The following is a 23,669-nucleotide window of genomic DNA, read 5'->3' as shown; positions in this document are numbered from 1 at the left end:
CAATATATACCGTATTACGTCACTAGCACACTATGTAACGAATTTATCTTACCGACCATCTTAACGTGTGAAATTTATACTAGCACTTGGCCTATCAAAATGAGCAAGTCTTCAATATTGTTAGCATTAAGAAACTACTTCCATTGATCCTACAAAACAGATGCCAACAATAACAACTTGTTAGGTTTGAATGTTTTATGAATTTATTCCATCTTAATCATCAATTTCTTCGTCTGATAAAACCTTTAAGATTTTTTCTCGGTACCGTTTTTTCTATAAAGGGACGCAACACCACTACTAACCGTGTATGAAATTAGCCCCGCCTCCTTACTATTCTAATATGAAATATACATGGTCTCCACGCGGACGTTTTTAACCAATCATATTCCTAGAAATGTAAAGAATGTAAGATGATTCTTTCTATTGACCTTTATAAATAAGATAACGAGTCTAATCAAAAGTTACTCCAGCCTATATATATATATATATCTATACCACCAGGGAAGTTCATTTCACTCAGAGAAAAATACGGTTTTTTATGAGGCTGGAGTAGTTTTGATATTTTTCCATTTGGCAATTATGTTAGTTTTAGCTAAATATATCCTTGGATTTACAAAAACATATATGTCTTTGTTTACCTTTTAAAGCAGACAAGGCAGGGGCAACAAATAACGTATTAGACCCAATTTCCTGAAAATGAATGTATGTCAGTAATATAATCATTTGGCTTAGTTTCTATTGTTACTTAATTATCTGACATCCTTCTCGGGCTTCCTCTGAACTGAGTTTTGTTGTGTGTATTGATGTGTGTTTGCTTATAATGCAGTTACAAGAGGAGGGAGGAGATCTCACAATCTCTATCCCCAGTCTGGCCTTTGTTAGTCTTGAATGTTTTATTTTCTGACTCTAGTTTATTTATATGGTTTGGAGTTAAGTGTGATGCCTAATTTCACTGACCTAGAACATATTTTTTTAAGGGGCCAGCTGTAGAACGCCCCGGGTGTGGGATGTTCTCGCTGTGTTAAATACCATTTGGTTGACTTGAGCTGTTTTCTGCTCCTTGTTCGGGTTGTTGTCCATTTGACACACCGCATTTCCATTCTAATTTACATAGAACAAGAATGTGTCCCAAGTACACTGATGCTGTACTCGCACTATCATTTTATATGTTAAGTGGACCGTAAATAAGGATCAGAACTCTGATTTGGAATTAGAATTAGAAATATCATATCATAGGGAGCATGTGTACGAAGTTTCAAGTTGATTGAACTTCAACTTCATCAAAAACTACCTTGACCAAAAACTTTAACCTGAAGCGGAACAAACGGACGGATGGATGGACGAACTGACCCACAGACCAGAAAAAATAAAGTCCCTCTTTTATCGTAGGTGGGACATAAAAATTAAAAGGTTTGTGCATATGAAACCTTAACGTATTTAACGTCTGTATCTAACGTCTGTCCCTATACCAAACCAGGCTATCTGGACCATGTGGTGTTGGTTCTTGTTCGTCTCTGTTTGTATGTCTGTATTTGTATGAGTCTTGTAGTCTGTTACACTGTCCATTTTTTTGTCCAATTCACATAATTATTTTTCATTCATGCCTTCAAAATGACGGAAAGACGGGAACTATTACAATAATCATACATAAATTTGATATTAAATTGTAGCAAATGAAATATACGTATAAAGAAACTAAAGAAAAATAACGTTAAATACATTTGTGCGTCCGAACTGCATCTATTAAACTTACCTTCATCATGAACGTTCAGCCCATACATTTGAAAGCCAGAAATGTATACATGCGTTGAAACACTAGGAGGAGCTTTGTGAGTTAAAAAGGAATCGAATAGAATAAAATAATTCCATCAACTTACAGGTCAACATTGAACGAGGGAATACAAAAATTCGATTCTTTGAAATTTTCTTAATTTTATCAACGGGTAAAAAACATTTTTTGCATAGGTTATAATTCATGTCAGTTCCAAATTTCTTACTTTTTTCTATTAGGATTCCACCTTATTAAAAAAAAGTACGCGTAGGCTTAGCATACTTGGCATATAAACGAATAAAACCGTTTAGTCGGTGTCAATGAATTTTACGGTCTGGGACATAAATTCAATACAACTATAATAATTTATATTCACATATATATATGTATAATCGATTTAAATCACTCACAAAATTGTATGATATAAGGAAGAATATCTAATGAATTCTTTTTTAAATACTTCTTTTGAAACAACCTTTAATATTCAATTTTCTCCATATAAAACCAGGTCAATCCTACCATTATGCATGTATTCTATTACTACATGTAGGTATTTTTCGTATTTTTTTCATTTTTTTTTTTAATAATTTCAAGATAATAGATCTTTGTCCGGATAATCATCTTCAAGACAATATTGTGTAAAACATCACCAGAAATTATTTATATACAAAGGTTGATGGAAACTAATGAACCGTAACAACAAACCAGGAAGTTTTTGTATCATAACAAATATTTTGATTGTTCCTGTGTTTCCACAATTATGAGGAACCTTTCTATAAATTCATTTTACACATGACCATCCTGTATTCAACGATGAGTTAATAAATGACCTAGTTCTCTTAAAACTATTTTTTTTGCATTTGCTTTTTACCTTTAAATGAATACAAAGCATTGAACGATTTCTTTAAATTCCAGACTGAGATGAGGTCTACACTTACTTTATACCTATATGCATCATAACAGTAATATTCAGGTATGACAACACTATCTTATTATAAGTGTATTCTCTAATTGATTTCATACACTTATATTATTACTAATTGTTTTTATTTTCATCTAACTATTAAATTTTATACTTTTTCTCCTTTATTTCATTTATAAATATTAGTATAACATGAAAATCTCATACTGAAAATAATTTTAAATAATTTTAATCAAAAGGAGATAATTTTTATAGACTGGTTTTCAAATAATGAAAACACAATGTGTCTATTCATTTTATGTTTAAATATTTTAACCTTCCAAAAATGTATATATACATTATTATTAATCAATCGCGTCTAGGCATGTGCCATTTTATGTATTTAAATACGTGCTAAAATAAATAATATTCTGTTATTTCCATGTCAAACTCTTGAAAAGAAATAAAAACAAGTTTTAAAACTGCTTAAAAAAGAGCCTTCACAAAAGAACCTCGATAGTTTTGGACATGCACGACTGCAATGAATATAAAAACAAAGACATTTTTGACTCCGTACAATCTTAAAAATATATCAGAATAACACAAAGATTTATAACAATCAATTAACATTCTAAATTTCTACTTTACAACCTTTCACTCCAGTCTAGTTGTTTCATTATTATTCCTTATCATATTGTATTTTTTTTAATCATTTTTATTTCTTATTTTCGTTTGAAGTATGTATGACATGCGTTCCTACTACTAGTATGTTGTTTTTTTCTTCATTATCTAATGTACTTTGTGTTTATATTTATATTGGGAGAGGATGTCTCTAATGTTGTTTTAACTTGTGTCCAATCCCTTTTTCTACTTTTGCAAATAAAATATGTTTAAATTAAAAATTAATGAATATTTACGACCCCCCTATAAAACTTTAATTGACTAAGAAATGGGAATTTATTCCAAATGGAATCTCATGAATGAAAGAGGGGCGAAAGATACCAGAGGGATAATCAAAATCATAGATCGAAAATAAACTGATAACGCCATGGCTAAAAAAATAAAAACACAAACAGAAAAATAAAAGTACATAAGATACAACATAGAAAACTAAAAACTAAGCACGAACCCCACCAAAATTAGTTGAAAAGCAGTTAATATAATTTCGGACTTCGTTGCCATTTTTAAATTGAGGAAGCAATAGAAAGCACGGGTCCTGTAATTGATTGGGGAACTTATTCCGTATATAAATATAAACAGATTGTCTACATTTCAAAAAACACAATTGAAAGAAGTAGGATAACTTATCTTTTTTTAAATCATATTTTTTTTTTATAAAATATTTTTGAGGGGGATTTTGGAGGTTTACAGAATATATAATGATGGGCACAAAAATATATAAAGAATAGAATAAAACTGAGGAAAAAATAAAGAAAAGAGAACACTGAGGTGATAGAATATAAAGAATTGTTATATAGAATAATTACATTAGATGTATGTTTCATTATAATACGTTATTCTGATTGGCTAATTGCACATCACATGTTATTCCGTAAGCAGTTGCATGAGACAATAACATTTCATTCATGATGACACGAGGTCCAACAATAAAGTGCACAGGTGAATTTAAAAATGTAACTTCATGAAAATCGTGTTTTTATAATCCTAGCTAAACAATGTAATTATAAGTATTGGATGCTTCTTTTTGTCACTTTATAGGGTTGTAAAAGCGTTGACCGTGCGTACATTTTTAGAATAAAGCGCTTCCGCGCTTCATACAAAATGTACTTCGGTCAACGCTTTTACACCCCAATAAATTTACAAAAAGAAGCATTCAATTCTTAAATGAATTCTGAAATTACTGAGCTTATCCAGTATCATGTGTGGCATCACAATAGCAATGGTTAAATGAATTTACCGAATTGCAGTTTGAATTCATCTCCACAAACTGATCAATTGGTAAAATATTTTAATAAATTGCTCAAGTGAAAGGTTGTTAGTATGAAGTGAGTGCTGTGAAATAAAAAGTAATACTTGCCATCCAGCTATAGTTGGTTGAGATCTGTATCATTAATTGTTTTGGGGTCCTGAATGCTCTTCAACTTTGTACTTGTTTGTTTTTTTTAACTGTTTTGATATGAGCGTCACTGATGAATCTTTTGTAGACGAAACGCGCGTATGGCGTATATAATTATAATCCTGGTACCTTTGATAACTATAAACAAACAAAATAACGACTTACTATAATATGAGGTACTGATTAAGTAGCTATAACTCTGACATGAAAACTTCATTCATTAATATATTTTATAGATAAATAGTTCAAAACATTGTTTTGAAAGTCTATAATTTATAGCTCTGTTTTCCAACAGCAAGTTATTTGTAATTTTGTGTTTTGTTTTATTATTGCTATTGTGATATCACACAGGTTACTGGATAAGCACAATAATACATTGAACTTATTCGTCCCAGTTCCTATCGTTCTAAAAATTGTTTGAACTTGTGTTCATCATGGTCCTACTCTAAACCATCTTTGCGAGCTAAAGGCTACGATCTTGTCCCTGAGTGGCTACTGAATCATATATATACGTATGCATAAACATGTATAATACAGCATGTGATTTTATTATTCTTTCGTTACAGCATGATATTCGTTTTGAAATTTGTCTTTTTGTTACTTCTAACATTTGAAACAAGAGCTGACGTTTCTCTAATGAATGGAGATGTTATTATAAATGGACTTTTTGACATATATGATTCGAATAATGGCAGATGCTCCTCAAATATCAGTCCATCCTCTGTCAAAAACTATGAAGCAATAAAGTGGACACTACGGATGATCAACAGTAACAATTATGTACCTGGAATTAAGATTGGTAATACTTGAACAGTAATTTGATAATCGTTTTTTGTAATATTTTTTTTTTTTTTTTTTAATTAAAAGTGAACACTAGTAGTAATAACAGACAAACAACAGTACACAAAACACAACAAAGAAAATAAATACTGAGCATCACGAACCCAACCAAATACAGGGGTCGATCTCATGTGCTCCTGTAGGGTAAGCGTATTCTATTCAACGTATGACACGCGTCGGGTTGATCATATTAGTCCAAATCCGGTGTAAAGTTTAATTTCAATAATTCAATCTTGATGAGCATAGTAACAAATCTACGATACATCGCCAATTCAACACCTTACCTGTCTGTTCTTACTTGTGGAACTTTTAAGCTGTAATATGTTTGCGAAACATAAACCAAATTAATGTCAGGCTGGATAATCTCCGGTCATCATGTACCAAAGGTATAAACTGCCAAATTACGAGACTTCTCTTAATAACATGACATTTATTTTTAAAATATCAACTTTCAGAGAACAAATAAAAACAACAGTAGTATACCGCTGTTGGAAAGTCATAAATCGCTTGAGAAAAAAACAAATCCGGGTTACAAACTTAAACTGAAGGGAACATATCACAAGATAAGAGGGAAACAAAGAAACAACAGAAAATACTAAAGTGCAAAAAAAAAAAAACCAAACGCGATGCAACACACAGAGAAACAAACTATAAGATAACAATTGCCATTTTTCTGACTGACCAAAATTGGGACACAAAAAGTAGAAAACAGAGCGGGATAATTTGGATGCACCTGCTTCGTGCTCTTGAAACCGACGAACTAATTAAAATCAGTTTTAACATAAACAAAGGGAATAAATCATGAAGGATATCATAGTTAACGCAATTAGATTAGATCTTAGTGAACGAACTGTACAATAAGATGCAAACGTTTTTTTTATCAGCATCTGATTCAAAAGAAGAAACACTCATGGTAGTAAAATTGTTAGGGTAAATTTTTATGAAAAAGAAAGTTTTAATAAAAATGTAAATCTTGTTTAATAGGAGCAATACAAAACCATTAAAAGAACAGTACGAAGGGGAAAGGTTGTATGCATTTTCAAATGGTTAAAACCAACCTTACTATGTGCATATAACTCGTCATGTTAACTGGACAATGGGCTGTTTGTTGTTGATGGTACTTGTTTGTACGCCTTTTTCACAAGGGAATCGGTCGATGGTAGTTTATGTAGTCTGTTGTTTTGTTTAATATTCTTTTATTCTTTTATCATGTTTGTTGTTAGTAAATAAGAATTTAAAACAGATTCACATGTGATAAATTATACGTTTTTCTTTACTTATTTTTTGGATTCACTTTTAAGGGGGGGGGGGGGGGGTCATCAATGACGTTAACTCTTGGTCTCCTTGTATTTTATTTAGATTGTACTTGTAAGTTGAAAATCGAATATGAAACGGTTTTCTCATAGAGATGCATTTATTTCATAATCCTCAGTTTATATTTATTTTCTTTTTATATATTTATTTAACAGGAATTCAAGCCTGGCCGACCTGTGGTCTTGTTTCAGAAGCTAATGATAAAGCTATAGATTTTATCAATAAAGTCCATTCAGACAAATTGGACACCAACTATCAATCTCCACCTGTTATCGGTAGGTAAAATATTGAAGTAATGGTACGAAACGTTCTTGACCTTTGCAATGTAGGACTAGATAACAATGGTGGACTAAAATATGACCTTAATTTCTGCTCTTCTTTTCAAGAAGCGATACATATTTAGCCGTAGACCAATTTAATTAACGGGTTTGCTTAAAGTGGCGTTATCTTTAAGATTGAAAAATAAAGCATATTTCCTCTTATACCCAACTGCGGCCAAGCTTCGCGAAGGGTCGTGCGACATAATCAGACAAACAAACTTTATTAGATTAACTCTATAAGGAACGATCGTTTTCATTGGTCAATTCAAACCTTCGACCTCACACCTGCAAAAATAGAGCACACGTACTTTAACGTTGAATGGACTGATTAATATTCACGTAGCTGGTCAAGGTCGTCTAAAGCTTCTATTGTCGTATTCGCATACATGATTCTAATCACAATTCTACCTTTATGAATGTGCAGTGCATGTGAAATTCATTTGTTTTATAATTTTCTGCAATTAATTGGTAGTAAAGTTTAAACTTTAAAATCTTAACAGTTAAAATATTAAATTTAAATATCTCCTCTTAATCAAGGGACGACATCAAAAGTTTGATGTAGGATAAAAAAAAAACTCAATTCACATTTGTTTTTTCATTGACACACCCAAGTTGCTTATCCTGCCTTGTCGTTTACTCAATGGACTCGATGAATTAACGTTGTACTTGAAAAATGAAACTGTATACTTTACTACAAACACTTTTCATATTATTTGCCAAGTTTTATGTATTCTTCATAGAATAGTGATAATAGTGATTTTTTTTCTGATTCCATTAACTTGAAGAAAAAAATTAAATCCCGAAATTGTAAGTAAATTCATAACACGTAACACGCTTTGTTAAGAAAAAATGGAGATGGCCAATCATGGCACAGTGGATAATTAAATGAAGTTTATACAAACGATATAATTCATGAGGTTTTACTATTCTCGGTTGAAAAACGAACGTAAATTATATCTTGTATAGATATTAAACCGTTGGTTTTCCCGTTTGAATGGTTTTACACTAGTAATTTTGGGGCCCTTTATAGCTTGTTGTTCAGTGTGAGCCAAGGCTCCGTATTGAAGGCCGTACATTGACCTATAATGGTTTACTTTTATAAATTGTTATTTGGATGGAGAGTTGTCTTATTGGCACTCACATCACATCTTCCTATATCTATGTAAATAGAAACAAACAATGTCTGTATTCATTAAATCATTTAAATGTATTTATAAAAAGGCGAGTTTCATCTTGTACATACATTTAGTCATCCTTAATTTCTTGATATCTTTTTATCAGTTTATCATACACGTTTCGTTTTGTATTTTATTTTAAATACGAATACATACTACATACACTTAAGCGGATTGTTCAACAATGTTATGCAACTCCATTCTTAAAGTATAAATTTTAAAAAATATTCACCCATTCAATATCGAAAACACTACATTTAATATATATGTAAAAAAAGAAGATGTGGTAGATTGCCAATGAGACAACTCTCCACAAGAGACCACAATGACACAGAAATTAACAACTATAGGTCACCGTACGGCTTTCAATAATGAGCAAAGCCCATACCGCATAGTCAGCCATAAAAGGCCCCGAAATAACAATGTAAAACAATATAGACGGGAGTTGTTCCTTATAAACTACGACATTTCTCACAAGTATTAATATTTATTTAGTTCCAAACATGCGAAAGAAATAATCTTCACTGAATTCATTCAGGTGCACAAATGATACGATTAGAGTTAGAATCATATTCAAAACAGTGTGGTCCTGGCCATTGATTGACGACCTAAATTATCCCATTGACTGGGACAGATTAGGTGAACGTTTGTCGGTAACAATCACTGCTCACTATGTACTTGTTAAAGACACTGAATCTGTGGGGTCACCAAAGGTTCTCAACACCTAAATAAAGCAATTCGAAAAACGAATCCGGAATAGTACGATGTGTTGATTTATATTAATAATATAAATCAAAACATAAAGGTTATTCCTGAATAATTTTTCGAATTATTTTATTATTAAAGTCGTTAAGAACCTTTGGTAACCCCACAGTTTAAATTCTATAATAAGTAAGAAGTGAGCAATGTCGTTACAGACAAACGTTCACCTAATCTGTCCCAGTCAATGGGATAATTTAGGTCGTCAATCAATGGCCAGGACCACACTGTTTTGAATATGATTCTATTTTGTTTCTATCTTTGTGGGACAACTTCCTCCTTTTATGGTAGCTACTGTGTGTGTTTTTAGCATGAAAATAATAAAAGAGGAATGTCAGTGCAACCCATCATTAATTATTGTAAAGCGGGATCAGTATTATGAAATACTTTATAAGTGACTACGACATTGTAAGGATAATAACCTATCGTAGGTATGAAAGAAATTAAAAGTGGTTCATTTATTCATCCGTATAAAAGCGGCACATGTATTTTATTTTATCCTTATATTTCTCATCATGCCGGGTACAAGATAATTGAGTTGCTGCATGCATAAAGAACTTAGGATATCAGTATACTATTTCGACCCCACTATTTGAAGTTAGCAAAATATTTATTTAAATCTTTTGGCCAAAGGTTTGTAAACTATACAAATCATTGTTTTTAAGTTCGTAGTAACATATAGTAAATTCCATTGTCGGTCACCTGTGTCAATTCACGTGCAGTATGACTACATTGCTGTTGTATTTAAATCTTTCGGCCAATGAAATGAGACGTTACAAGTTGTTTGTTTATGATACGCCAGAATGTTATCAATGAAATATCAAATGCTAAACTTCACTGCATATCACTGTATCATAGGGAATAAATTTTAACACCTACATTTTTCCAAACATCCGTCGCTGACTTTATGAACAAAAAATATCGTATACTCATAAAAATGTTGATCTGAGTATTTCTATCTTAATTATTTCCCAATGGATGTTAACCAACCACCTATCAAATCAATCAATAAAATAAATATATATAGACTGTTTATATAAAATTAAAAATGGCAATGGGGAATGTTTCAAAGAGACAACTACCCGAACAAAGAGCATAACACAGCTGATGGCCACCGATGGTTCTTCAACACAGCGAGAAAATCTCGCATTTGGAGGCGTGCTTCAGCTGGCCCCTAACCAACAATGTGTACTAGCTCAGTGATAATGGACGGCATACTAAACTCAAAAACATACAAATGATCTAAAAGAAAAAAAATCAGACCAAACTTACAAAATCCTGGGGCTCCTGACTTGGGACGGACGCAAAATGAGGCGGGTTTCAACATGTATGTTATTACCGATATGTATCACTAGAATGAGATTCGTTTCTAAAAATTGTAGTCTGCATGTGTAAAATCATATCTAACATGCCATATTAAATGTGGTGGAGTGATGGGGTAACTTTGAATAAGTCTTTAAATTTTAGTACAATTCGATGGTACACTATTTAACATATTTTTGTATTCATCTATTAAATATATTTCAAACATTTACTGTATCAAAAAGGTTCTGGTCTTAAGTTATAATAAGCTATCGCTTACATGTAATTTAGGTTTTAATGAATAAATACAATGTTAAAGATGACTGGCGCACATCTTTACAATTATACTTATTTGATAATTTGTCTATCTTTATAAAGTTTAAAGCCCTTCCCATTCAAAAATCCGACATCATTATTTTTTGTAAAAAGCGAGATAATTTAGCTGTCATCTACATTTACTTTTCCATTGTTGGTCGTTTCACATCCATAAACAACAAATATTTCATACAATATCGATACTTATAAAGTTAGCAACATTGAAGACGAAAATTGTGTGAAATCTCGGTCAATACACTTAGTAATCTTTAGCACTTCCTTCGTATATATTGTATGAATTTTAGTTTTAAAAAATAAGTTCAACCAATGCGGAAGATTTATTATTTTTAACAATTATATTCAAATAGGTAGATTCTTAGGATAACGTTGAAAACAGTTTTATTGCTCATCAACTTCGTACTTCATTTGGCCTTTATATTTTTTTGGGATTCGAGTATCACTGATGAGTCTTTTGTAGACGAAACGCGCGTCTGGCGTAAATACAAAATTTAATCCTGGTATCTATGACGGGTTTATCTACAACCACTGGGTCAATGCCACTGCTGGTGGAGCTTTAATTCCCGAGGGTATTACCAGCCCATGGCCAGTAGTCAGCACTTCTGTCTTTGCTGGCATGAACTATCATTAATATGGTCATATTAATAAATCAACTGCTTACAAATCTTTTGAATTTTTGAGATACTAAGGCTTTTCTACTTTAGGAATAGATAACCTTAGCTGTATTTGTTAAAACTTTTAGGAATTGTGGTCCTCAATGCTCTTCAACTTCGTACTTTATGTAGCCTTTATAATTTTTTTTAGAATGGAGCGTCACTGATGAGTCTTTTGTAGACGAAACGCGCGTCTGGTGTTAATACAAAATATAATTCTGGTATCTATGATGGGTTTATTTTCATTAGATTCAAGTAGATTTTAACATGAAAGAAATCCTTGCACCCTTCTTTTACGATTAACTCTGGTTTATAATTTATTTTACTTTACAACCGTAAAGCTAATTAAACATACAAAAAAATAAACTTAATCGTCTCTTTGAATTATTCTAATTAATATGATATTTTTGACACGAATGAATAGTTCTTACAATATCACTAAACATCACTCAATGGTTTTGAAATGAAACAACTGTTATTCGGTTAGTTCCCTGATGGTTACTGATTGTTAGCATGTGGATTTTGCTTGTTCGTTTCTTTTCAGCCTTACTGTCGTATGCCTCATCATGTGCTCCCTTCACACACACCCGGTTCACGTTTTCATAAATTACTTCGCTAAAGCTATGAATACATACAGTAATTTGACAAAGAACAGATTTTGTGTTCATTATTCTATTCTAACATAAGATTATATCATATATAACTTGGTATGTAAAATATAGGTAAAGGAAATAGCAAAGTATACAAATGTTTATTGACGATGTAAAAGTGAGCATTGGAAACAAAAACGGGAAAAATATCCCATAATAACTAAATAAGGTGTTTCTGTGTTTGAAGATGTCGAATCATTCTAGAGTGATAATTGTTAACCATTTTAAAATATGATGCATATATGATGATTGTTCTATATCCTTAATAATTTTAAAGGCATTATCGGACCAGAACACAGTTCAGAAGCCGGAAGCATATCAGTGCTCCTTAGCTCACAAAGACCAACAGAGAGATTGATACAGATTGGTTTCTCCACAACGGCATCTTCACTTAGTAATACCAATATATATCCTAACTTTTACCGAGTAGTTCCAAATGACCAGATACAAGTAGAGGTGAGAACTACTGCTTCGCTATGCGTTAAAACTTATTCGATGTTCCTTTTTTTGTCTGTTATTAAAAAAATGCGATATCACTAAAAATGATAGTACCATATGTTGTTGAAAGGAGTAAATAGAGAACCTCTTCAAGATATCGTTGTCCTCGAATATAAAATCTTTCGGAAATCGCAATTTACCTTTATAATTCATAGATTTTTGCCAATAAAATGCATCTTTTTAAAGTAAAACTTATTTCGAATTCATAATAACAAACTCAGTAAAATTTGATAAATGAATAGACATAACTATTTAATGGATAACAAAACAAAAAAGGGATTTTAAAACGTGTTGTCTGCGATATGTACGAAGGACTCAATAGTAATATTGAAACTTAAGTCCGTCATACACACCGAAACTCAAAACTATCAAATATTTAATTTTGATTAGATTAAACTATGTATCCAAAATACAACTCAATAATCTAATCTTAGGCACATTAAACCCCAATCGAATCCGAAAGTTTTTGGTTTTTTTTGTTACTCAGGAAGTGTACGAAAATCGCATTATCAATACATCAACCGTCTTCTTGTTCTGTGACAAAAGCCATCAATCTGCTATTTACAATTATGAGTCAAGGAAGATGTGTGTTTTAATGGGTAACAAACTCACGCTTGTAAATATCTAATAATAATGACCTATCAGTAACGTTCAAACATAATTGTCGGAAGTTTCACAGGAAACGTTTGTTTTATGGTAAAATTGAATTAGTGAAGCGTAACGACGTTATCATGGTTGACTGTTTTTGAAATTCTGTTTTACAGATGGCGAATTGTGAGAGGCAAAATCCCATTCTTTAAAGGTTATTTATGATAAAACCTAATACGACAACTCATCGGTTTTTGGCTCGGCAGTCGCAATGAACAACTCAACGAAGTTTACAAATGTACGATTTATTTAGGGTTTCGTTTATTTTACTAAGATTAAAATGTCAACTGTTTGTTTTTCAGGTAATGATCTCCTTACTCAAGAAGCTAGAATGGAATTACATAGTTGTAATTTACGATATGGACACCTATGGGAAGGAAGGGTATGAAAGTCTGAAAACTAGAGTCAAAAATGAAAATATTTGTATCAAAGCATCATTTGGTATTACAATTGATGAAAACGGCGCAGTTACTTCGTCATCATTGAGAACGTTTCTTGACGATACAGCTCAGCTGTCTGTGACGGGAGCTGTTGTTTTTTCAACCGCTGTTCATATTAAAATTCTTTTAAATGCTGCAAGTTTGAGATTAGCTGAAACTAGTGACCAGATATCTTTTCTGTTTTCTGAAGGTATTGACCTGACAAGAAGTTCCGTGAGAGATAATGACGATAACGTATACGCACCCGCTAAAGGTGCATATGTTACAGCTCCACCGAGGTCTTACGTAAATGAATTTGAAAGTTACTGGAAAAATATGTTTAAAAATATTTCTCGCCTTGTAGAAGAATCGGAAAGTAACAGCTGGCTCAAAAATGTATTTTCGTTTTATTCAGATAACAATTGCGTTCCTTCAAATGACTCTGCTAACCCGGGATGCAACGAACTTACCCAATCAGAAATTGACAAAATAGGTGAGAATAACTTGTACACCAGCTACGCAATTGAATCTGCTTCTCTTCTTGCAAAACTTCTAAAAGATGTACATACCGTCAAATGTTCTGGATCAGATGGCTTTTGCGAAACTATGAAATCACTAATCTACAATGAGAAAGGCTTTATTTTGGACCAAATTAAAGATATTTCAGTCGATCTAAAAAAAGAAATGCCCTTCTTACCAGAGGTCCTGGAAAACAAAACGTTGAGTTTTGCAACAACAGCAGATGTGATTTTTGATACACAGTATAATGTTTACAACACAAGAAAATGTCTAACAGACGATTCAAAATTCTGTTTCGTTGAGGTGAGTATCCATATAGTTTTATCAGACATTAACTATAAGGTTAAGGAAATGCATGCTTAAATTGTTTGGGCTATGCTGCATTCCTTTTATCAGTCAGTCAGTCCGCCCGTACGCTCCTTTAAAAACAGTCGTCCCTCTTTGGTATAGAGCTCAACAGTGATGAGTTGTAACAACAAATTTTTCCTGTTTGCAGATACTTTGAATTTTCAATATGTTAAATGATCTTTAAAAAATTAGTCTCGCATTTCTATAATACTCCTTAACCGTATAACTTCATATTTGGTCAGCAGCGGGACAGTGTTGATTTGTTTTCTAAATAATTTCAGTTTGGTCCTATGTTGGTAGCTCCATTTGAGAATACACATATATGGTATTATAGTCTTTCGTGTTATATAAAAGATTTATACAAAAAATGAATGGATCATAGCGAATTCAGTGCCCGAGACATACTGAATGCCCATCGCCATGATGACCGGTGGAAAAATAGAACATTAGATACAAGATGGGAATCACATAGCAAAAAAGGTTAAAAACAAAACAGCAAAACGATATTGTGTCATTTAAGTCTTGGTGGTTTTGCATTCATAGTATATGTTTGTCATGGGAATATATAGTTAAAATAATAACAGACTTCTGTTAAATAACCATTTCGAAATAATAAGACACGTTTCTCGTTTTTCGTATAGATTAGACCATTGGTGTTTACATGTCATTTTTGGAGCATTTTATAGCTTGCTGTTCGGTGTGAGCCAATGCTCCGTGGTGTAAAACGTACTTTGACCAATAATGATTTACCTTTACAAATTGTGACTTTGATGAGAGTGTTGTCTCATTGGCATTCATACACCATCTTCTTATATCTATCTATGTACATTATAATTCATTGTTTTCTTTTTAATCATTGAAACAGATAGGTAAGTACCTCAACAGTAGCTTAGATTTGGACACATCATTGGTCAGAGATTATCATAAAAGCAGTAATGGCAAAACATGGCCTAATATAAACCGTGCTCAATGTCTTGCTGGTCAAAAATGTTCAGCTTGCATCCTAGATGATTTAACCAAAGAAGTACTGTATGCAGACGGGGATATTATAGTGGCTGGTATTATACCTATCTACAATAAAGATAATGGCGATCCACTTGGATGCAATGGAATAAGAACTACACTCAGCGTTGAAATTGCCGAAGCTATGGAATTTGCTGTTATAGAAGTAAATAGACGGATTGGAAAGTATAAAAGTATCTTTCCGGGGAAAAAGATTGGATTTGCATTCATTAATAGCTGTAATCAACCATTAGTTGTTCAAAGTAAAATTTTAGAATTACTTCAGAAAGGAGTGCTGCAAAAAGACGGAACTTTTACGCCAATCTCACATAAACTTGTTGGATGGATTGGAGCTTATGGAAGCAGTATCAGTTTGGCTGCTTCTCAAATATTATCAAAGTTTGGTTATATTCAAATTGCATATGCTTCAACGGCAGCCGTTCTCAGTGATAGAAACGAACATCCATACTTTATGCGCACGTGCACACCTGACGACAAACAAGCTAAAGCAATGATAAAGATAATCCAGACGATGAAATCAAATTACATTCAAGTTGTGTATAGCGAAGGTACGTACGGGGAAGGAGGAAGAGATGCAATTAGAAAGGAGGCACAGTTAGCAAAAATATGTATACGAAACGAAATAGTAGTGAAGGAAGGAGAAGTTTACTACCAAATACTCAATAAGTTGAGAGTAAATCCTTCTGCAAAAATTGTAATTATGTTTTTACGCTCTCATGTAGTTGATTTGGTGACTTCAGCTATAGATGAGGAAATGGACTATGGCGAATTCATGTTCATTGGGTCTGAAGCATGGGGTTACAGACCTGATCAATTTCAAGAAAAGAAAAAATTAGTAGGAAGTATTACTCTGGCTCTAAGGATGGCAGAAAACGACAATTTTACATCACATCTCGGAGATTTAAACGTTTATACAAATACTCATGATCCATGGTTAAGGGAATATACTGAAAAGAAATTTGATTGCTTTTTTAATACAAGTTTTGATAAAACATCTAAAAACCCTTGCAGCGACAATTTACGACTGACAGATGCACCGTCATTTAAACAAGAAATTTGGACTCCGTTTGCTTTAAATGCAATGCTAGTTTTACTGTCGGGCACTAGTGATGCTTTTACAGAATTATGTGGATCAGGCTCCCCTAGCCTTTGCGACCAATTTCGACTCAAACCAGATACTGTCAGAAATCGGGTGTTGCAGCAAACTTTCGATATTGCAAATGACGGGAATGAGATTAGAATGTTTGATGACAATGGCGACGGAAATGTAGGATACAGAATCTATAATATTCAACGAAGTCAATTGGACAGTAACGTGTTGATATACGAACAGGTAAATAGTAACTAGAACACTCCCGCGAAATCGCGGGCATTTGCAGCTTGTAAACTGTTGTAGGATGAATTTTTGTACAAATGTATAAAGATTTTATGTCTTAGGATTTCATAAAAGGTATCAAAAGCCCTGTCCCTGTCCCATTTGTTTCATTTCTGTTAAATTACATTATTTTCGCGTTACCGGCCTCAGACCACAATTATTCTTCCCCTTTGGTACAATGCATTTTTGGTAAAAGTCATATTTAATTAAAAAAAAAATTGCACCGCTTTAAACATGAAGTAAATGTCTCTGCATTTAGACCAATATTATTCTAATAAGATATGCTTCTATGACAATCCATCCGTGCTTTTTTTTCTTTTGAGAACCATAATTACATGCCAATTGTAGGATTTGAATCTTGAATGAATGACTAAGGCCAATTTCTACCCTATTTTCATTTTGGTGAAATCACAACTTTCACTTTTAACAATATTTTTTTTCCGCATGCTTTACTTATTTCAATATATATGCGACTGATATGACTCCTTAAATAGTAAACATTTAAAAGATAACAGTAGACATAATAGATAGAGTCTCTATATATTATAGTAGTATACTCATAATGTACATGGTACTGTAGTGTAGATAAACGCAAAAATAATTGTCCTCTCTCCGAGTACTAGTACAAGTTTAAAATCGAAAGTCTTATCTCTGACTAAACAACGGTCTGATGAGACGGAACCAATATCCGGACGCCTTAGTTTTCGTATTTCTCCCAAAATAACTCAATCTAAATAATCATAGGAATGAATGACAAATGCGACTATTCATGGCACATATAGGACATAGAGGCATGACGATTGATTTATTGTAGAAGGAAGAGAAGCGACACACAAAATGAGGTCTTCTCGTTTAATAGTATAGATAATGATTATAATCATAAACAAGATGATGATATGGTCTTCATTTAAAGTAAATATTCAAAATTCTAAATCTGTGCCATTAAGGTGATGGAATTTACTGTTTCATTTAAATATTGAAAGACTAAGAGTGGATATATGCCCATTATTGGTGAACGTATAATTTCCGTTTTATTAAGTTAAATTCTATGATGTAAAGTTGAGTATTTCTTGAGTATTTCTTTTATTTCGATCATATTTTATTCTTTTAAAATGACATGTTTGCTTTTCGATTATTGCTTTAAAATTAAAATTCAAACTAGGTAAGGACAATCCGCCCTTTTCTGCTATGCCATATTTTAGATTTGACCAACAGTTGAATATTGAAATACACAAATGATGCCCCCGCCTGACCAAAATTCCAACTACCTGTCATTACCTTTAAAAATTAATCCAAATCATGTAGACATCTTTATTGTGTGTATGAACATCCTACAAAATATCAAAGCTGTATCGCCAAATGTGTGGGAGGAGATAGCCGCACAAACCATGATATCTTTTTGCAGCTGGTATTAAATATTTTCTTTGATGTTTCGTTGTTAGAGTTAGAAATTATTTAGATACAAAGGTTCCAAGCTCATGCAAGGTTGGTTTAAAGTCAATGTGGACATTCTTTTTATGTTCCCTTTGGTCATCTTCAAATATTGGTTCTCAAGAATTCAATTTTTGATACTTCAAGTACTGGTTTCTAACATACCTTATACATATAGATCTATAAAAGTGGGTAGTACGATTCAACATGTATAAAGGATTATTTTCATTTCATAAATGCATAAATAAAATAAAGTCACATTTTCATCGTAATTCTTAGTAGATAATTTAACACGATTCATGTAGAAAGTTTCAAAGTCTTTCAGAATAATGTTCCATATTGTATGACTTAATAAATACTTTAGCTCCAGTCTTAAATAACTGTTGTATAAAACTGTAGATCACAATTCAAATACTGGAGAAAAATTAATTAGTTTTAAAAAGCAGAATTTTGAATTTAAAAGGAGTCGAAATTTAAATTCAGAAAAAGTCAAAATTTCGAATTTTAAAAAAGTCAAAGTTGGAAATTTCAAGATTTTGAAAGTCAAAATTTCAAGATTAGAAAAGTTAAAATTTCGAGTTAATGTCGAAATTTTAGATTTAAAATGTCAAAATTTCTACTTAGAAAAAAAAGTTCACTGCCAATTTTATTTTTTCTATGTCCCTAATACGCTTTCGTACAAGTCAGTACCACTGACATCAAACATCATAATCGACACAATCGTTTAAAGGTAAATAAGTTTGAATAAATTAAATGTTTGCTATGATTCTTGCAGGTAGGACAGTCACCGTTGGATGAAGCAAATTTTAAGTTTGAAACAGAGATGGTGGTTAATCCCGATCGCATGGTACTTCCGGCAGTGTGTCCGAATACAAAAGCTTGCAGTGAATGTTTTCCGAATGAAGGCAATACGCAAAATGATGTACGAGAGATTAGGTAAAAATTAAATTATTCAGCCTAAATTAATTACAGCGGAAATTCATAGTTAGAAATCTTGTGAAAAGTGTTTTGCACTACATTATGTAGATAAAATTCTATTAAAAACTTTGGTTAAGAAAAAGCTTTAATATTGCATTACTTTTATTAAAATGTCTTCTAAATCCGACGTACAATGTATGGAGAATAAATACCAATGCAATCGATAAAACTGGCAAACATACTAGTACTAGACAACTATAACAGAAAAACTTACTAAATATGATAAAAACAAACATGACAGACAGGTCTAGCATAAAAAGAATTTCCCGGGGGCGCTCAATCCTCTATAACCCTATGCAAGTTATATACAAGAACAAACTGTAAACATCAGTTGGAAAGACTTGTCTCATCAGAACTTCACGAACACTTCACACTATGCTCAGATAATTAACAATAGAACCATTTGTTACAGGCTTTTTTTTATTTATGAAAGTGCCACTATTATTTATCTTAATTAGTTGACGTTATATGTTAAAAGATTAAATGAAAATGCAATATGCCTTCGCAGATTTTCATAAACTGACAACTATAGTCATACTCATATTGATAGAAAAACAAACAAACACAATCACTACGCTCATACATTATTAGAATAGAAACAAATCTTAGAGTTGAATCCTTTTCCTTGACAATAAAATGATAAAATTTAAAATTTGTACTAGAGAATGTCAGTTAGACAAACACACAAAGATTATTGTATAATTGTATATATGCACATCCCAGCATTCCTGTTTCGCTGACATTCTCTGTACTTACAACTAAATCAAACAATGTCATTGTTTAAATAAAATACTGGTATTATTATTTTTTTATATTTCTCTATATTTGCTCCATTTATATTTATATCTAAATAGGCGATTAAGGGTGTAGGTAGGGATGATTTCTCGTTCAATGACAGACGTGTTTTTTTCTAGTCAGGGAATGAGGAATCACTTAATACCAGTATGTCTTTGGAAATTTATTTGGAAAAAATTTACGCAACTTACCATTATGGAAAAGGAAAAACTACAACCAATCCTTTCTTAAGGATTCTTTATTTGCTACATCAATCGAGGGAGACGTCCTTATATTGGTAGCATTTAACTAGCACATGTCTTGTTACAGGTTTCTAAATATACTTTTTTTTTTATATAAGTATATCACAGATGACAAATGGGTGAACAACCAAATAAATTTTGTAAACAATTGTATGATACATATCAATTAATGATGTACATTTCATTAGGGACTGTCATTTGCTCTTCTTCTTTTTCATTTTCTTATTACATGTATCTTCTGATATGTTTTTTTTTGTGTGTCTCTCAATATATATATATTTCCTAGTAATTCAGTCAACCATGTTCGTCAAAGTTTCATATTATTACTCGCCAAAACGTAATACTAAAAATAAATTAAAGACTGAACGTATATATTCATAATGTTTATTTTATATGAATTTAAGGCGCAATTAATACATAAGTAAGCCGCCTACCAAAACCAATAACAACAACTTCACGAAGCACAAAAAACGACAAGACAAAAATACAAAAGTTACTGAAAGCAAGTCAAATCCAATTACAACTAACATGATAGTAAATCCGAGTAATCCGCTCGTATGCTATTTTGAAATAAGTCAAATTTTAATATAAATACTTCATATAAATTTGTATTGTTGTAGTGTTGACGGCAACAAAACAGTTACAACCGTTTTAGGAGCATTTGTCGGTGTTTTAACACTGGTTGTAACAATTTTGGTTGGATGTATTTTTATGATGAGACGAAATCGCTACCCAGGTAAGATCGTTTAAGCGTTAGGGTGTGAGTATTTTTGGTCTAACATAAGGATGACATTAAAATGCACTTTTCTACTTTGTATCAGTAATAATAACAATAAAAAAATTGCGTAGGTTATAAGTTCATTTATTTAGAAATGAAACCGATTATCTACATTGTAACATTATAACCTCGCATCACGGTGCAAACCTATAAGTTCAGTCGATTTACACGCCATCTTGAAGTTATTGCTAAACGTCAGTTAATTCTTATTGATTGTTTTTAGAGAGGCTGAGGTCAATTTGTTTGGAAGAGTTATAAAAGTGTGAACACGTCAAAAGTAAACTCATCATAGATACCAGTATTAAATATTCAGTATGCATTCCGTCGACAAAAGTGACGCTCAAATAAAAAGTTTAAAAGTTCTAATAAAGTATGAAAATTGTAGAGCATTGAGGACCCAAAAGTTGTTTGCTAATTTCAGCCCAGGGAATCTATTCCAGGTGTACAAAATCCTTAGAATTTCGACCACATGTAATGTTTTGTAAATAGTTAATTTTTAATTATGACCATAACAATGATAATGCATGTCCCTTCTAGGCTGGTTACAACTTCGGGGAGAAAACTTCCTACTGCGTGGCACCAACCAAGTTATTGTTGTATTTGCGGTTATAGTCAAAAACTTTACATTTATAATTACGCATTTCATTTATGTATTCATGTGATTTCCAATACATGATGTGTATGATGTCAATTTTACATCATAAGTCATTATGTATTATTATATTAAACCGAAAAAGACTATTGTCAGCTGATGTGTTTTATAGATGCTGACTATTATTTAATTAATAAGAAAAGAGATATGATTTTATTTAAGTGTGACATAAAAAAAAACTTTTGGCATTTGTGATGAAGTTAAGTTTTGCATTTTTTTATTATAAGAACTATGTTTATTCAGGAGTGACTGAAGTTAAATCATGCTAACTATAACATCGTTTTATATATTGTTTTCCCTTATTTCAAAATTATGTTTAATATTGCAGAAGAAGACACATATCTGGATGCTACTGATCCATACTTGACACCTTATGATAGAAATAAGGATAGCAACAACTTATATTCAAGGTCTACGGATTCGCCAAACAATTCAGCCGATTCCGGTATAAATGTAGCTGTAATCGATACCAATATATAACATATATGATAATTGTAAAATTTCTATGATGCTGGTTGATTTTTTAAGGCAAAACTAACTGGTTACACATATACCAAATACATTTAATATAAAATTATAAAAAAATAGTTCCAATGTCCCCCGAGTCGATCATATTTCATCTGTCTATCCAACGGACATTACTAAAAAATGATAATGTTTTTCTTTTAAATCTGTTTTAAATCATCTTACTAGAAAGTTGAAGATTTGCGATCAATTTCCTATATATTTAATTTTAAAAAGGAAAAACATTGCTGTTATATTCCAGGTGAATTAATTTGATAAAATTTGTACAATGCGAATTTCCAAATTATTAAGGGATATAAAAAGTTGATCGGCACTGATTTTATAAGTTGTCTCAGATAATTGTTGATATAAACTGCACTTATCTGCCAGGAATTGTTCACATGGGAGCGCTAACAATTTTCATACATTTAATGTTTCCAAAGGGTATAACTTTTTTTTAAATAATTGATCCGCACTGATTTTCGAACTCGTCATTGCCATATAATTTATACAAATATGGTAAGTATAGCACATGTTAAAGGGCTAATGATGCAATTCTCCATATAATTAACGTTTCCTAGGGGCATAAATCTTTTTTTTAAAATAGACACTGATTTTATAATCCGTCGAAGACATTCCTCATATAAACCTACAGAATAAGTTTTATAAAAAATCTGGCAAGAATTGTTCATGTGAGAGCGCTAACAAGACAGGACAGACAGACGCCCGGCATTTCTGTGCCCCCCCCCACTCAACGCGTTGCCCGGGGGGCAATTACGGTTTAACTATATGTTCAGAACTTAAGTAGATATCACAATCAGTATGAACTTCTAAATGCTCAATCGCCAAATTACATTGTGTTGTTAACATGTTTTGTTTCATTCTTATATTTGTTAATGTATATAAATAAATCATCATGATGCTATATGTATTTAATGGAAAGCAAAAAAGGAGATATGATTAAAGGTATATGTTTACTACAATCATTTTGACGACAAACCAAGGACTTGAGTTTTCATTCAAACAAGTACGAAAAATTGTCTTAATAGCAATATTGCCAATAGTGATTTCGCCGAGCCCTATCTACCATTAGCCGACGATGACTATTAGATTCATAGTTCTTCAAATATATAAATTGAAACAAGCTAAACGTTAAAAAATTGACAAACTGGGGTATCTTTCTTCTGTTTCTTATACGCCTTGATATTTAGTAATAGAACATTTGTTCTATTTGTAAAGTTGAAATCATCCCTTCGTAAATTTTACGGACGCCATCACGAGTAGGTTATCTGTTATGGAATAATCGTTTCACAGATGAGATATGTTCCTTATGTCGTAACTACAATACACTTCCCTTTCCACGA

At 32.0% G+C, this 23,669-nt stretch overlaps 1 protein-coding gene across 1 annotated transcript; it reads left to right on the top strand.

Moving 5' to 3' along the window:
• The first annotated feature begins 2,656 nt into the window (after positions 1 to 2,656).
• On the top strand, positions 2,657 to 22,545 carry LOC134708075 (uncharacterized). Its single transcript, XM_063568374.1, has 9 exons — positions 2,657 to 2,744; positions 5,316 to 5,548; positions 7,059 to 7,178; positions 12,373 to 12,551; positions 13,544 to 14,482; positions 15,393 to 16,883; positions 19,132 to 19,292; positions 20,992 to 21,107; positions 22,130 to 22,545. The coding sequence occupies exons 2-9, from the start codon at positions 5,317 to 5,319 to the stop codon at positions 22,279 to 22,281; spliced, it is 3,390 nt and encodes a 1,129-aa protein (XP_063424444.1). The 5' UTR covers positions 2,657 to 2,744; position 5,316; the 3' UTR covers positions 22,282 to 22,545.
• The last annotated feature ends 1,124 nt before the right edge of the window (positions 22,546 to 23,669 follow it).

Source organism: Mytilus trossulus, chromosome 2 (assembly GCF_036588685.1).
Source record: "Mytilus trossulus isolate FHL-02 chromosome 2, PNRI_Mtr1.1.1.hap1, whole genome shotgun sequence".
Classification (NCBI taxonomy): Eukaryota; Metazoa; Mollusca; class Bivalvia; order Mytilida; family Mytilidae; genus Mytilus; species Mytilus trossulus.
This window is presented reverse-complemented; position numbering and strand designations above follow the sequence as displayed.

Bases quoted from the DNA above. Each gene is read 5' to 3' on its own strand.
- LOC134708075 (XM_063568374.1), top strand. From the start codon at position 5,317: ATGATATTCGTTTTGAAATTTGTCTTTTTGTTACTTCTAACATTTGAA. The intron at 12,552-13,543 runs GTGAGAACTACT...TTTGTTTTTCAG, and splicing joins ATGACCAGATACAAGTAGAG to GTAATGATCTCCTTACTCAA. The intron at 21,108-22,129 runs GTAAGATCGTTT...TTAATATTGCAG, and splicing joins GAGACGAAATCGCTACCCAG to AAGAAGACACATATCTGGAT.